Raw genomic sequence first — 16,682 nt, forward strand, 5'->3', positions numbered from 1 at the left:
TGGCATCATATGGATCATTATATGGCATCATATGGACCATTATATGGCATCAGGAAGTGCTTCACATAGCCAAGCTGTAAGAATAGCGCCCCCTATCTACTGGGCAGTGTCTGCATAAAAATACTGCAAGGAAACTTGGCCCTCCGGCTGTTGCAAAACTACAACTCCCATCATGCCAGGCATGATAGGAGTTGTAGTTTTGCAGCAGCTGGAGGGCCACAGTTCCCTACCCCTGCTGTATAGTATAAAGCTAATAAAACGTCCGTGCCCAGTGAGTTATTGAAGGGTGGGAATGTTAATAGTGCGGCTTGCGGTTCTTTTGTTCTACATAGGGTGTAATGCACAGGGTTAATATGTATTTGACTTGGAGGCTATCTTCATCTTGTTATTATTATGTCTGATGCTTCTACCGTAGACATATTAAGCTACATAAAAGCGTTCAATATTAAAATACTCCTCATAAAGGCTGCGGCTCATGGAATCAACAGAACATTTTCTAGATTAAATCCTCATCCCAATCAATTCCAGTTATTTCTTTTCCAGGATAATTAACTGGTCATGTCACCCGGTCATATAACCCTGGGCATGTCACCCAGTCATGTCACTCATTCATATAACCCGGTCATGTCACTCATTCATATAACCCGGTCATGTCACCCTGGTCATATCACCCATTCCTGTAACTCTGGTCATGTCACCCATTCATGTAACCCTGGTCATGTCACCCATGTATGTCACCCATTCATGTAACCCTGGTCATGTCACCCATTCATGTAACCCTGGTCATGTAACCCTGGTCATGTAACTCTGGTCATGTCACCCAGTCATGTCACCCATTCATGTAACCCTGGTCATGTCACCCGGTCATGTAACCCTGGTCATGTCACTCATTCATATAACCCGGTCATGTCACCCTGGTCATATCACCCATTCCTGTAACTCTGGTCATATCACCCATTCCTGTAACTCTGGTCATGTCACCCATTCATGTAACCCTGGTCATGTCACCCATTCATGTAACCCTGGTCATGTAACCCTGGTCATGTCACCTGGTCATGTAACTCTGGTCATGTCACCCAGTCATGTCACCCATTCATGTCACCCATTCATGTAACCCTGGTCATGTCCCCCGGTCATGTAACCCTGGTCATGTCACCCATGTATGTAGCCCTGGTCATGTCACCCATTCATGTAAACCTGGTCATGTCACCCATGTATGTAGCCCTGGTCATGTCACCCGGTCATGTAACCCATTCATGTAACTCTGGTCATGTCACCCATGTATGTAGCCCTGGTCATGTCACCCAGTCATGTAACCCATTCATGTAACCCTGGTCATGTCACCCATGTATGTAGCCCTGGTCATGTCACCCGGTCATGTAACCCATTCATGTAACTCTGGTCATGTCACCCATGTATGTAACCCTGGTCATGTCACCCGGTCATGTAACCCTGGTCATGTCACCCGGTCATGTAACCCTGGTCATGTCACCCGGTCATGTAACCCTGGTCATGTCACCCATTCATGTAACCCTGGTCATGTCACCCATGTATGTAGCCCTGGTCATGTCACCCGGTCATGTAACCCATTCATGTAACTCTGGTCATGTCACCCATGTATGTAGCCCTGGTCATGTCACCCAGTCATGTAACCCATTCATGTAACCCTGGTCATGTCACCCATGTATGTAGCCCTGGTCATGTCACCCGGTCATGTAACCCATTCATGTAACTCTGGTCATGTCACCCATGTATGTAACCCTGGTCATGTCACCCGGTCATGTAACCCTGGTCATGTCACCCGGTCATGTAACCCTGGTCATGTCACCCGGTCATGTAACCCTGGTCATGTCACCCATTCATGTAACCCTGGTCATGTCACCCGGTCATCTAATTCTGGTCATGTAACCCTGATCATGTAACCCTGGTCGTGTAACCCATTCATGTAGTTCATCCAGCTCATCGAACTGGGGTATCTGGGGCCGACCAGATGAAATGATCCTGGGGCCCCCAATAAAGAACCAGTGATAAACGACATGTCAGTCAGTGTTAGTGCAGGTTCTAAAGCTGGGGGCCCACCGGAGGATACTCTGGTTGGCCAGTCCAAAACTGCTTGTATCCCTGGTCATGTAACTCCAGTCATGTCACCCTGGTCATGTACACCATCCAGTTAATCACAGGACACACATGTAGTATTTGTTCTTTGTACGGCAATGACAAGAAATTCTAAAGTGAATCCCATAATTAATCATAAAAAAAGTTATGAAGATCCAGCTGTGCATCAGGTAGAGAAGTCGGCAATCACCCTTCATAGTATTAATAAAATGGACATAAATGTTTTTTTTTCTTACAGACCCTTATATTTTGTAGTTTCATACATTTCATAGCACTGCTTATTCCGCCCATGCCCTTCATAGTATTAATAAAATAGAACATTTTAAAGCCCCCTGGTACTAATCACCGGTCCCACTGGATTGTATTGAGGGGAATCAGAGTACAGAAGGAGGAATACAATTGTACACCCCACCAGATCTGAACTTTTAAAAGCCATGTATAATTTTCTTTACCCTTCACAGTTAGTTGCATATTTTGTGTTGGCCAATCACATAAAATCCTAATAAAATACATTTAAAGGACAAGTATGGGGGAAATGAAAAAATTCTAGCAGACAAGGGCAAGGGAGGAACATCATAAACCCATCGTGACTGATGGACTGCCCGCTCAACCAGTCAGTGACTGGGATGGGACATCGCTGCGGTCACTGATTGGCAGAGCCCAACACCCCTGCAGTTACTGACTGGCTAAGGAGGACGCCACTGCAGTCACTAATTGGCAGAGCCTAAAGGCCCTATTACACGGGCCGACAGAGAGGAGAAAACGAGAGCTATTAGTGAGTGCAGGAGGGGCCGAGAAGAGGTGCGGGAGGGCTGCTCGGGTGATCGCTAGATCGTCCAGGCAGCCCATAGCATACAGCAGCGGTCTGCTGCCGATGCCCCTGTTCCACAGAGCGATGGCAGCAGATCGTTGCTGTATAAGTCGTTTGTCTTTCAACATGTTTGAAAGACAAACGACGCAACAATCATCCGACATGAACGATGTCGGCTGATCGTTGTCTTCTATTCCACAGGACGATTATCGGCCGCATATGGCCGAATAGGGCCTTAAGGCGACTCTGTACCCACAATCTGACCCCCCCAAACCACTTGTACCTTCGGATAGCTGCTTTTAATCAAAGATCTGTCCTGGGGTCTGTTCGGCAGGTGATGCAGTTATTGTCCTAAAAACAACTTTTAATCCTACAGCGCTGTGTCTAACGGCCGGGGCTTACATTTGTATATGAATTAGGCTGGCACCACCTCTCCTTCCCTCCTCAGCATTAGGAATGAACCAGGAACATTTACTGCTGTTTGAGCTTTGCACAGGTGTCTTAACGATCCAGCCCATGTTCATTATGCACAAAGCTGGGGAATAGGAATCAATCTGCCTGGAGCATTCCTAATGACGAGGAGGGTGGGGAGGAGGGAAGAAGAGGTTGTGCCCGCCTAATGCATATACTAACGTAAGCCCCGGCCGTTAGACACAGCACTGCAGGATTAAAAGTCGTTTTTAAAACAATAACTGCATCACCTGCCGAACGGACCCCAGGACAGATCTTATATTAAAAGCAGCTATCTGAAGGTACAAGTGGTTTGGGGGGGTCAGATTGTGGGTACAGAGTCACTTTAAGGGTCCATTTACACAATAAGATTATTTGACAGATTATCTGCTAAAGATTTGAAGCCAAAGCCAGGAACAGACTATAAACAGAGATCAAGTCATAAAGGAAAGCCTGAGATTTCTCCTCTTTTCAAATCCACTCCTGGCTTTTGCTTCAAATCTTTGGCAGATAATTTTTCTGTGTAAATGGACCCTAATCACTAATTGGCTGAGCTGAACAATCCCCCCCGCCCCCCGCCCAAGTCATGGTGAAAATGATTTCGGGATGGTGTCAAGGAGCTGCGCTGCAAAAGCAAGAGGAGAGGTAAGTAACGCTTGTTTATTATGTCCCCCCTGTTCCGGCCTACTGGAAATTTTTCATTCCCCCCGGTCTTCTTTTTTAAGTTTTCGAGTATGATGTGAAAAAATGTGGAAAAGTTCTAAGTGGTATGAATACCTCTTTAAAGGGGTTGTTCACCAAAAAAAACCACTTTTGCTCTCCAGACTGGAAATAATACAACTTCATGCAGGACATACAGCAGCTGATAAGTAGTAGAAGACTTTTTAACAGAAGTAATTTAAAAATCTCTTGCACCAGTTGATCAGAAAGAAAAATTTTAAGGCGATATATATATATATATATATATATATATATATATATATATATATATATATATATATATACACACATACACATACATATACCTGGACACCAAAATAAAACTTAAACTTCCATATTTCTTTCTGATTGACCCGGCAGCTGATATATTAGGATTGTAAACTAATCTGATATCACATCAGGTAAATATATAAGAAGCCCTTTAAACAAATGAACTGACGCTGCTACAAAGTAAAGAAAATTCAGCTTACAAGTACAGACATTAACATTTCAATAAGAAGGAGGTTCTGATATTTCGGGTGTCGTCGTGCCCTGCATAGACTTTATCCTGATGATGATTCATTGACATTTCACAGCCATTCCATGCTGATGTGTCTGACTAAGCAGAGTAACTCACGGAGAATGTTATAGTGAGGCCGATCCCTCGGGAGGAGATTAATTGCATGTGGCCAGACATGGGCGAGAAGGAGATCAATGGCAATCTATTCCAGCTCTACAATTACATCTACCAAATCAATGCCTTAAACCATGGAGAACGCAAAGGGTTAAATAAAACACTGTAATAAGGAGGGCGCTGTATGATGACATGTCCTACAGGCTAAGGAGTCAGATCTTCCCCTATATCAGACCTCACACTGCTACTGAATATGTCATGGAGTACAGTGAGGGGGTCCAATACTACTAGGACTGCAGCCCCATGTCTCTACGGAATAACGCGGGTATACGGATAAATACCCCACTGACTGCGGATATACGGATAAATACCCCACCGACTGCGGATATACGGATAAATACCCCACTGACTGCGGATATACAGATAAATACCCCACCGACTGCGGATATACAGATAAATACCCCACTGACTGCGGATATACGGATAAAAACCCCACTGACTGCGGATATACGGATAAATACCCCACTGACTGCGGATATACGGATAAATACCCCACCGACTGCGGATATACGGATAAATACCCCACCGACTGCGGATATACAGATAAATACCCCACTGACTGCGGATATACGGATAAAAACCCCACTGACTGCGGATATACGGATAAATACCCCACTGACTGCGGATATACGGATAAATACCCCACTGACTGCGGATATACGGATAAATACTCCACTGATTAAGGATATCGAATAAATACCCCACTGACTGCGGATATACGGATAAATACTCCACTGATTAAGGATATCGAATAAATACCCCACTGACTGCGGATATACGGATAAATACCCCACTGACTGCGGATATACAGATAAATACCCCACTGACTGCGGATATACGGATAAATACCCCACTGAATGCGGATATACGAATAAATACCCCACCGACTGCGGATATACAGAAAAATACCCCACTGACTGCGGATATACGGATAAATACCCCACCGACTGCGGATATACGGATAAATACCACACTGATTGCGGATATACAGATAAATACCCCACTGACTGCGGATATACGGATAAACACCCCACGACTGCGGATATTCGGATAAACACCCCACCGACTGCGGATATACAGATAAATACCCCACTGATTGCGGATATACAGATAAATACCCCACTGACTGCGGATATACAGATAAATACCCCACTGACTGCGGATATACGGATAAATACCCCACTGACTGCAGACATACGGATATGGACAGTTGTTTCTTCCCTACTTTTTCCTTTAAAGAGAGGAGAAAAGATAAAATGAACCCCAGACTATTCTACCAATATGTAGGAACGCTCAGGCCTACATGTTGGATTCTGTCTGTATGTAGCAATAGATACCAATGCATGTGTATAAATCCCTCTCCCCCCAATACACTGTATTTTCCTGCCTATGGGTGTGTTCACACTACGGAATCCGCACGGATAAATTCCGGCGGATTTCATCGATAGTACGCGCCCATCCGCCTATGCCACCATTCTATGCACAAGTGGATTCCGCACTCCTTCGAAATGATTGACATGTCAATTCTTTCAGCGGATAGCGGAATCGGCCCACCCATAGTATGGTGTCTTTAGAGCCGAGGGAAAGGTGAGCGGCCGTGAGCGCGTACTAGTGACGGAATCCACCGGAATTTAGCCTTGTGGATTCCGTAATGTGAACACACCCACTAAGACTACCTTTTAACCTAGGAAAATCTCAAATGTCACGGGTCGTCTTGAACGCTGGGTGTCGTCTTATAGGGAGGGTACTAAAACACTTCGGAACCGGAATGGAGAATCTGCGGTCGCTGCATACAGTGGGGGGAGCTGAAAAGTTTACGCATCCCCACCGTATTTGGCGACCGTACGAAGGACAGAGCGAGCTGCAGGCGTCCAGGGTATACAAGAGATAGCTGTATCTCTACTGTATTTCACCCGTCTGGCCGCCCTTGTATCCTACTGGTATTACTGCACCTCCTTCTCTGCCTTCTCTGATGTTTTTTATTAATTCTTATTTGGTGTGCGTTGGAAGAGCGGTCGTCTTATATGGCGAGTATATGCCAAACTCTATATTACACCTGGAAAAGTTGGGGGTCGTCTTATACGTCCAGTTGTCTTATACACCAGAGAATATGTTACATTGGAAAAATAAATCTGTGCAATGGAGTGTCCTAGCTTTTAAAATATTAAGGGTACTCCGGTGGATTGTTTTTCTTTCATATCAACTGGTCTCAGAAAGTAATACACATTTGTAATTTATCAAAAATCTCCAGTCTTCCAGTACTTATCAGCTGCTGTATGTCCTGCAGGAAGTGATGTATTCTCTCCAGTCTGATACAGTGCTCTCTGCTGCCACCTCTGTCCATGTCAGGAACTGTCCAGAGCAGTAAAAATTCCCATAGAAAACCTCTCCTGCTCTGGACAGTTCCTGAAGAAAAAACTAAGTAGACAAATGTTCATCAGAGCCGCTAAAAAGGGTACCTTTCCCTGCCACAAATGCCAGCATTGTAGTTCCATCATTAGGGGCAACACAGTGAATCATCCCTCAAAAGGACATCCGATCGATGTCAAGGGATGGTTCCCCTGTAATTCTAAACAGGTCGTATATTTTCTCAAGTGCCCATGTGGACTTGCTTATGTTGGCCAAACATCTAGAATGGTCAAGATTAGATTGGGGGAACACAAATCGGCGATTAGACGTTGTATACAAAACAAAGGTATTGTACCAGAAAATGATTTCGGAGAAACTGGCGTAGCTCGCCATTTTTCCACATGCCGACACCAGGTCAGCGATTTACGTTGGATGGTGCTAGAAGAGATCGAGGGTGAAAATGATATGCAGATTAGGAAAAGATTATTGCAGAAAGAGACATTCTGGATTCAGCGTCTTGGTACGCGGAATCCGGGAGGTCTGAATGAAGTTTGCGGTTTCAGTGCGTTTTTGTAGCTTTACTTGCTTAGCGGGTACTTTATAGTTATTATTATTTTGTATTCAAGAGGGTTATGTTATGACCACCCAGAATGGCCTATGTGTACTATTTACGCTTAGGTGATTATGATGTATCTAATTGTATCTTTTTGTACCCGTAGCCTAGGAAGTCTCGCGATACTTCCTAGCCTTTTTATACTGGTGGTGGGCTGATCACGTGGTGCTTGACAAAGTGGAGCTATTCCACGAAACGTCGCAGAATCCGGCGTCTGCTCCCGCGACGCCGATCACTTCCATGAGGACGAGAGCTCTGATGGAGCCTTAAAGGACTTTATTGTCTCTCACACAGCATCTGAAGACGATGAGCACGAGTGTTGGGTGATATACCTTATGTGCATTGTTATCCTGAAATTATTTTGGATAAAGAAAGTTTAAAAGAATTTATGGTGTGTATCCTCTGTTTTCTCAGTTCCTGACATGGACAGAGGTGGCAGCAGAGAGCACTGTGTCAGACTGGAAAGAATACACCACTTCCTGCAGGACATACAGCAGCTGATAAGTACTGGGAGACTTAAGATTTTTTAGACAGAAGTAATATACAAATCTATATAACTTTCTGACAATAATTAATTTGAAAGAAAAATAATTTTGCCGGAGTATCCCTTAACAAAGATGATAACAACCCAAATACTTTTAAAGGGATTATCGAATGACAATCTTTTTCTTTTAAATCAACTGGGGTCAGAAAGTTATATAGATTTGTAATGTACTTCTAGTAAAAAATCTCAAGTCTTCCCTTATTTATCAGCTGCTGTATGTCCTGCAGAAAGTGGTGTTTTATTTTCAGTCTGACACAGTGCTCTCTGCTGACATCTCTGGCCGAGACAGGAACTCTGTCTTGGTTTTCTATGAATCCCCATAGAAAACTTCTCCTGCTCTGGACAGTTCCTGTCTGGGCCAGAGATGTCAGCAGAGAGCACTTTGTCAGACTGAAAATAAAACACCACTTCCTGCAGGACATACAGCAGCTGATAAATAAGGGAAGACTTGAGATTTTTTTACTAGAAGTACATTACAAATCTATATAACTTTCTGACACCAGTGGATCTGAAAGAAAAAGATTTTAGCTTGACAACCCCTTTAAAGGGGTTATTCAGTGCTACAAAAACATGGCCACTTTCCCCCTACTGTTGTCTCCAGTTTGGGTGCAGGTTTTGAAACTCAGTTCCATTGAGATAAATGGAGCTTAATTGCAGACTGCACCTGAACTGGAGACAACCGTAGGGGAGAAAGTGGCCATGTTTTTGTAGCGCTGAATAACCCCTTTAATTTTATATAACATGACAGAGGGTTGGCATCGAGGAACAAAAGGACTGCAGAAGTAAAATGGGTATTTTTTAAATGCAGAAATAAACAGAGTGCAGAACTTATAAAATAGGGAAGTGGTTAAAGTGCCAGAGAATGAATCTGCTGCCATATTCAGGACCTGATCTATGTAAGAGTGTGCAAGTATGAATGGAGCCTTATTGTAGAGATTAAAGGGTGCGACGCGCCTGATCGGCTCCCTATGGTGAAGTGACTCTGCCTGTCAGACCAGGACCGAAGGTTTTCAAGGAAAATCAAACTTGGGATTTTGCCAAAATTATTTATCCTCATGACTAATCTGGTTTCAGTTCCTAAGTTTTAAACAAATGATTCCATCTGATTACATTGTAACTAAAAATTTTACACTCCATACTCTTAAAGGGGCATTTCACCCCCCAAAAAATTCTATAAAATCAACTAGTGCCAGAGATTTGTAATTTACTTCTTTTATAAAATCGGGTCCTGCACCTGCAGGAAGTGGTGTATTTTCCCCAGTCTGGAGAACAGGAGAGGTTTTCTATAGGGATTTGCTGCTGCTCTGGACAGTTCCTGACATGGACAGAGGTGGCAGCAGAGAGCACTGTGTCAGACTGGAGAGAAAACACCACTTCCTGCAGGACATACAGCAGCTGATAAGTACTGGAAGACTGAATTTTTTTTAATAGAAGCAAATTACAAATCTCTGTCACTTTCTAGCAGCAGTTGATTAGAAATATATATTTTTTTAATGAACAACCCCTTTACAGTATAAGCATACGTATTATTTGGCAAAACACAATAAAACATGGCCACTGGCTTCCGTAGTTTTGGAGTCCACCTTCACTAAAGTACTGGTTAGGGGAAAAGGTGGTATATAGATGAGCAACTCTTGAGCCCGTCTGAACTCGAGCATGCACCATTTGCTTACTGGTGGCTGCAGAAGTTGGATTTGTTCTACCAGTGCATCAGAAAAGGTGCTGGGAAATTCACCGTGCTGTTTCCGCGATGCCTTCTTTTCAACAATTGGCGCATTTATAACATCTAATAACAACGCTAATAACAGCACTAATTTTACATTTCCTACATTCCCCCTCAGAGATGGGGTACATATTTAGCTTTTTTTTTTTTTTTTTTGGCTAACCTGGACGAAAATGTTGGCACATATGCCCATATGGCACAAAACAGCAAAGTCACACAATTTGCCAGTTTGCCATAAGTGTAAACCTTAATGTATGGCACTGATCAACAGCTTAGGCTGGGTTCACACTATGTTTTTGCAATCCGTTTTTTTTTCCCATTATTTACAAATAAAACAAACAAATGAAAAACAGATGGAAAAAAACGGATGCATGTGTGTGCATTCGTTTTGATCCGTTTTTCCTTTGAATTCCATTATTAAAAAACGGATCCGTTTAGATTCTTTTTTTTACAATAAAATTCAATAGAAAAATGGATCAAATAGATTTTTGCAATCTGTTTTTTTTCATCCGTTTTTTTGCAAAAAACGGATGCACGTGTGTGATGATAAAAAAGCGGATTGCAAAAACGTAGTGTGAGCCCAGCCTTCATAGAAAATTTTATCTCATAACATGAAAGCTTGGAAGATGCAGAACACTTGTCTGATGATCTCTGTGCTAATGGTATACATTTATGAATGAAGACACCTACTCCGTATAATCAGAAAACTATAGTAAGGACACGCTGTCCATGGGAATTACAGTAATACCTCCGTTCTCGATCACAATCGGTACTAGAATGCTGGTCCAGAACCCAGCAGTTTAATAACCGCGCTGTCTGCTCCCATAGGGAACAATGTAAATGTCTTTAATAGTATGGTGTTTTTTCTGCAGTGGAAGCAGAGAAAGAAAGGGAGGGAGGCAGAAGCGGGCAGCTGTATGAACTTGCCATGCTGCTCTTGCTTCTCCCCACTGCGGGGAACAGCTCCTTCAGCCTGTGCCCATCTCCAGGCTGCCGGCGCCCATGCTTCAGCTTCAGATGGGTGCTGGCAGCTGGGGCAGGCCGGAGGAGCTGTTCCCCGCAGCGTGGAGAAGCAGTGGCCTCCCTCTCTCTGCTGTGGGGAACACCTGTTTAGAGCAGGGACTTCCCTCATTATGACGGGAATCCCTGCCCCTGTTCCTGAACACCTTAAAGGGGAAGTCTGGGCAAAATAATTTTAAGATATGTTATTGCCTAAAAAAAGTTATGAAAATTACTAATAGACACTTATTATGGGAAATGCACCTAGAGTACACATATATATGCACTTCCTACAGCATGGCGTGTTCAGGTCTCTGTAAAGTTGGTGATGTCACATAAACTGCCAACTCCTGCTGCTCCAGTCTGTCCCACCGCTGCAGCAGGTGTCGGCAGGTTTTGGCATTTGATTAGCAGTGGCTGCTGAAATTGGATGCAGCCATGTTTTCCAGGACTCCTTAGTGCTGCATCCAACCCCTTCAGACACCGCAAATCAAATGCTGCACATTCGCTGTTCGACCTGATAGACGCCGGTCCTTTCTAGAGAACCTACACCGATTTCCAAACAAAAATCCCCCCTCTGCTGGCTGCAGAAACCTGGGCAGGAGTGACTGGCAGGTACAGATACAGCGCGCCACAATGTGCAATGTAGGAGAAAAGATCAGAAGAAAATATAACTTTACTGAAAGAGTAGTAGATGCTTGGAACAAACTTTCAGCAGATGTGGTTGGTAAATCTACAATAACAAAATGTAACCTGTCTGGTATATACATATATCTATCCTGAGATAAAAGGAAGGGAAATACTAATAGGGCGACTAGATGGAGCAGGGAGGGCTTTTTCTGCCCACAATCTTCTATGTTTCTATATACTGTAGAAGTGGGGCCCGCATCTATCAAACAATCATGATAGTTCCTGCAGATAGGTCATACATATTTAAAACTGAAAATAAAATTATAATAATAAAAGTTTGTGCTGGATCTGGATTCATGATGTACAAAAAGTGAATGTCTGACAATGCAGCTAAGGCATATGGAGCAATGAATACGGTAGCATTGGTATGAAGGGGACTCTGTCCGCACACACTGATCCAAAACCTACTTCTCCCTGAAGGTTTCCTTCTCCTGTTCACTCCACATGTTCATGACCTGTCGCTCCTTGTACACCTTCATGGGGTCGTCCATCAGGCCATTCATGTTTATGAACTTGATACGTTGTTGTTCTGCATCGAACAGCATGGGGGGAATGACCGCCAGCTGACGCATCTGCCTCTCCAAATTCTGCAAGAGAGTTAACAATTGTAAAAAGAATTTAAGTCTTTTTATATCTATCTATATATACACATACATATGTGTGTGTGTATGTATATATATATATATATATATATATATATATATATATATATATATATATATATACACACACATATACATGTATAGTTAGTTGTTTTGTTTTTTTCATGTGATTGGAAATAATATACTAAAAGTGTAAAGTTAATGTGCCTCACTAGTAAGAGCGCCAAATACAGTCAATGCTTGGGCCCTTAAATAAGAACTTTTTCTTTCAAATGAACGGATGAAAGAAACTTATACAGATTTTTAATTCTGTTTAAAAATCTCAAATCTTCCAGTACTTATCAGCTGCTGTATGTCCTGCAGGAAGTGGTGTATTTTTTCTGTGCTCTCTGCTGACACCTCTGCCCAGAGCAGAAAAGATTTTCTATGGGGATTTGCTGCTGCTCTGGACAGTTCCTGACATGGACAGAGGTGGCGGCAGAGAGCACTGTGTCAGACTGGAGAGAATACACCACTTCCTGCAGGACATACAGCAGCTGATAAGTACTGGAAGACTGGAGATTTTTTTAATAAAGTTATGTTATAACGCAAGATAACTTTATTCAGGGAATGTATTAAAGATATTTTTCAGGCTCCGGAGTGCCCCTTTAAGCATTGGTTGAGGTCCAGTTCACCAGCATTAGTAACATCACCTCCTTTGTAAAACCTCAGCTTGGCTATGAGCCGGCGTCATTGCAGCAGCCATCATCTCTGTATAATGGAACACTTTCCTTTCGGATAGATTTTGGCAGTCACCCAGATCTGAATGACAATTACCATAAATACTGGATTATTCGCTCCCTAAATGTATAATTTTTCTGTCAATACTTCTCATTCTCATTGTACAAGGAATGTCACGCTGAAATCCATTTCTTTCACTACTGAAATATTTCTAGTACCAAAAAAACATTATTAAGATTTTGCTAAATTATTCTATTTCATTATGTCTTCAGTTATTTGTTCAACATCCTGTGAGATTCTCCGGGGTACGCTACTAAATGAGGGAGATTTATTTAATATCGGCACATCATACCACATTCTTAAAGGGGTACGCCAGCAATTTTGTTTTCCTTTTAAATCAACTGGTGTCAGAAAGTGCCAGAGATTTGTAATTTGCTTATATTTAAAAATGTCCAGTCTTCCCGTACTTATCAGCTGCTGCATGTCCTGCAGGAAATTGTGTATTCTTTCCAGTCTGACACAGTGCTCTCTGCTGCCGCCTCTGTCCATGTCAGGAACTGTCCAGAGCAGCAGCAAATCCCCATAGAAAAGCTCTCCTTCACTCCAGACAGGAAAGAATATCACTTCCCGTAGGACATACAGCAGCTGATAAGTACTGGAAGACTGGAGATTTTAAAATAAAAGTAAATTATCAAATCTTTGACACTTTCTGGCACCTGTTGATTTGAAACAAAAATGTCACCGGAGTACCCCTTTAAACTGCATTACAACAGTGTATAATGCACCAAATGTATTAGGACACATGCCTTTTAAAATAAACTTGGCACGTCTCAGAATGTAGTTTGATTCTATTTATCATGACCCCGACCCCTCTGCGGTCTAGTTCCAGTGATTGCCTCAAAAGGATCAGTATTGTTGGCAAGCATGTTATAGTTCTATCATTCAGACCCAATTTACAATAGGAAGAGCAGCTCTGCAGCACTATGCTAACCGGGAACCAGTACATTCAAGTTTTAGAAAGTTAAAGGGGTACTTCAACAAAAATTGTCTTTTAAATCAGTTAGTGTCAGAAAATTATATAGATTTATAATTTACTTCTATTTAAAAATCTCCAGTCTTATCAGCTGCTGTATGCCCTGCAGGAAGTGGCGTATTCTTTCCAGTCTGACACAGTGCTCTCTGCTGCCACCTCTGTCCATGTCAGGAACTGTCCAGAGCAGCAGCAAATCCCCATAGAAAACCATGATTTATTGTTTATTTTTCCTTGCTTCTCTTTATTTTTTATACAATGTGTCATATATGTTGTCCGTTTTTGGTTTGCAAAAATTTGCAATGTTTGCAAAATTCTATTGAAAAATTTTATAAAATATATTGAAACAGAAAACCTCTCCTGCTCTGGACAGTTCCTGACATGGACAGAGGTGGCAGCAGGGAGCACTGTGTCAGACTGGAAAGAATACAACACTTCTTGCAGGACATACAGCAGCTGATAAGCACTGGAAGACTTCCGATTTTTAAAGAGAAGTAATTTACAAATCTGTATAACTTTCTGGTACCAGTTGATTTAAAAAAAAATATATATATATATATATATTTATATATATATATATATATATATATATATATATGTAAAAATATTCCGCAGCACTTCCATTCAGGTGAAAAAATCCAAATTTATTTTGTGCAAAAAATCATATGAAGAACAGGTGCACAGCACAGCAATAATTCATAAGTGCGACGTTTCGACAACCTCACGTTGTCATTTTCAAGCATGCTCAGTGAATAACTTCATTTCCTTAAAAAACAGGTGACATAATTAAACAGTGCAAATGATTGGTGGATTCAGGTGTCCATCACAGTACGAGTTTGTATTACAAACATATAGGTAAATCCCTGTGTTATAGCGAACCCAATGTGAATAGTGACTTGTGTGTAGAAGTCCATAAAAAACTTGAAATAGACAAACAGCCGGGCTGTTTTATGTTGCATATAGTCCATGTAGATACAATTAACAATTTCATATTTCACAGTAGAAGACTCTCACCACTTTCTGCGGACTCGGAACCACGGTGTCGGCAGTTGTAGATACTGAAGAGGCAGGTGATATAGTGTCCACAGCCTTGTGAGTGTGCGGCCATAAGTCAAACCCAGTAGATATGCAGTATATATATATATATATATATATATATATATATATATATATATATATATATAAATAAATAAAATAATTTATCGGAGTACCCTTTTAAACCTGGCCTGATTTCCTAGATTAAAGGCATTTTCCAAATAAAACTGACTTGTCCCTTATCCTATCAAATAAGTGAGAGAGCATGGGGGGTCCGACCTTGATGCCCCCCGGCGATCTCCAGATCGGTCCCCGACTCCTTTTGTCCCCGGACCCCTAACAATCTCTTACCTGTCCCCTATCCTGTGGAGTATGAAACCACTAAAGAGATCACTGTGATTTGTATAGTGGCCTTACTGTATATAGTTTGATCACAATGTGTAGCGTCTTTTTATACAGTTGTTATCCAACTTCAGCAGATTGAAGTGTTTGCACAGTAGTATTATGGAGGCGAGACCTATATAGGAGTGATTTCTAGCAGTGGACATTGCAGCAGAGGAAATAAAGCAGAAGGAATCCTTACCTCCTGCTCAGAGAGGCCGTCAATGATTTCTGACACTTCATGCTCGCTGCGTGCAGCAGATAAGGACAGGCCGCTTCCCCTTTGTCCTACCCTGCTGAGAGATGGAATTGAAATGTTCAGCCATGTGTAGTGATGCACAAGCAGGTTGTATGGATGAGCAACTTAACATAGCCACGGCAGACATCCATAGTACACTCGATACCCCGGGCTCTCCCTGGCTGTAATAATACTTAGAAGCTAATGTTTTTCACCCTATGTGACTTCATCTCAGACATTCAGAGGTGCCGAGCAATAAAATACCGCTACATGGAAACATGCAGGCCCTTAAAGGGGAAAATCATCGCCAACCACGCTACTTTGCACTTTTGTTACATTTCAGCTCCCCCACATTCCCGCATCATATCCCCTCAGTATACTATGGCTTCAGTACATGGTTATAAAATGAATGACTATGATATGAATGGGGCAACCAGTCTTGGGGCACTTGCAGGGTTGTGCGTGTTAAATCACCAAGTATTAAGGGCCTGGCGATCTGGAGCCACTCCTGATAGAAAAGCTGGATCTTTATCATCTGATGTCTTAGCTGTTGCCCCACTTAAGTGTTAGGTGGAGAGTGTTAGGGTCATATTACAAGGCCTGATGTTTCAAGGGGAGAGAGCACTGGCCTGTCAGCTCAGCGCTCGCTTACCCCCGATTTCCCACTTGCTGGCGGCTGTGATATTACACACACAGACAGTGAGGAGCAGCAGGAGTGGCCACCCGAATGACCCTTAGATTGTTCGGGTGGCAGTTGAAGTTGGTAGTGGCCTGCTACTGCAGCTTCTATTACACAAAGTGACGAGCAGCAAACAATCGCTGCACACATCATGCATGTTAGCTGATCGCAGCCTACCAACATGTGCAATTACACTAAGCGATTATCGGTCAGAACAGTCAGTAATCGGACAAGGCTGACAACTGTTCAGTATAACAGGGACTTTAAAGTGGCGATGTCATTTCAATGACCTCTGCCCCCTTCACTGGCT

General features: G+C 42.6%; 1 protein-coding gene across 17 annotated transcripts in view; it reads right to left on the reverse strand.

The window, feature by feature from the left end:
* Positions 1-16,682, reverse strand: part of NCOR2 (nuclear receptor corepressor 2) — a 344,534-nt gene that overhangs the window by 148,530 nt on the left and 179,322 nt on the right. For all 17 annotated transcript variants that reach the window (XM_069960952.1, XM_069960940.1, XM_069960954.1 and 14 more), the window contains exons 11-12: positions 15,658-15,751; positions 12,096-12,274 (exon numbers count right to left, since the gene is read on the reverse strand). In XM_069960952.1, the coding sequence (XP_069817053.1) occupies positions 12,096-12,274; positions 15,658-15,751 (273 nt within the window). The remainder of the gene's footprint in view (positions 1-12,095; positions 12,275-15,657; positions 15,752-16,682) is intronic.

The sequence above is a fragment of the Dendropsophus ebraccatus genome, chromosome 3 (assembly GCF_027789765.1).
Source record: "Dendropsophus ebraccatus isolate aDenEbr1 chromosome 3, aDenEbr1.pat, whole genome shotgun sequence".
Classification (NCBI taxonomy): Eukaryota; Metazoa; Chordata; class Amphibia; order Anura; family Hylidae; genus Dendropsophus; species Dendropsophus ebraccatus.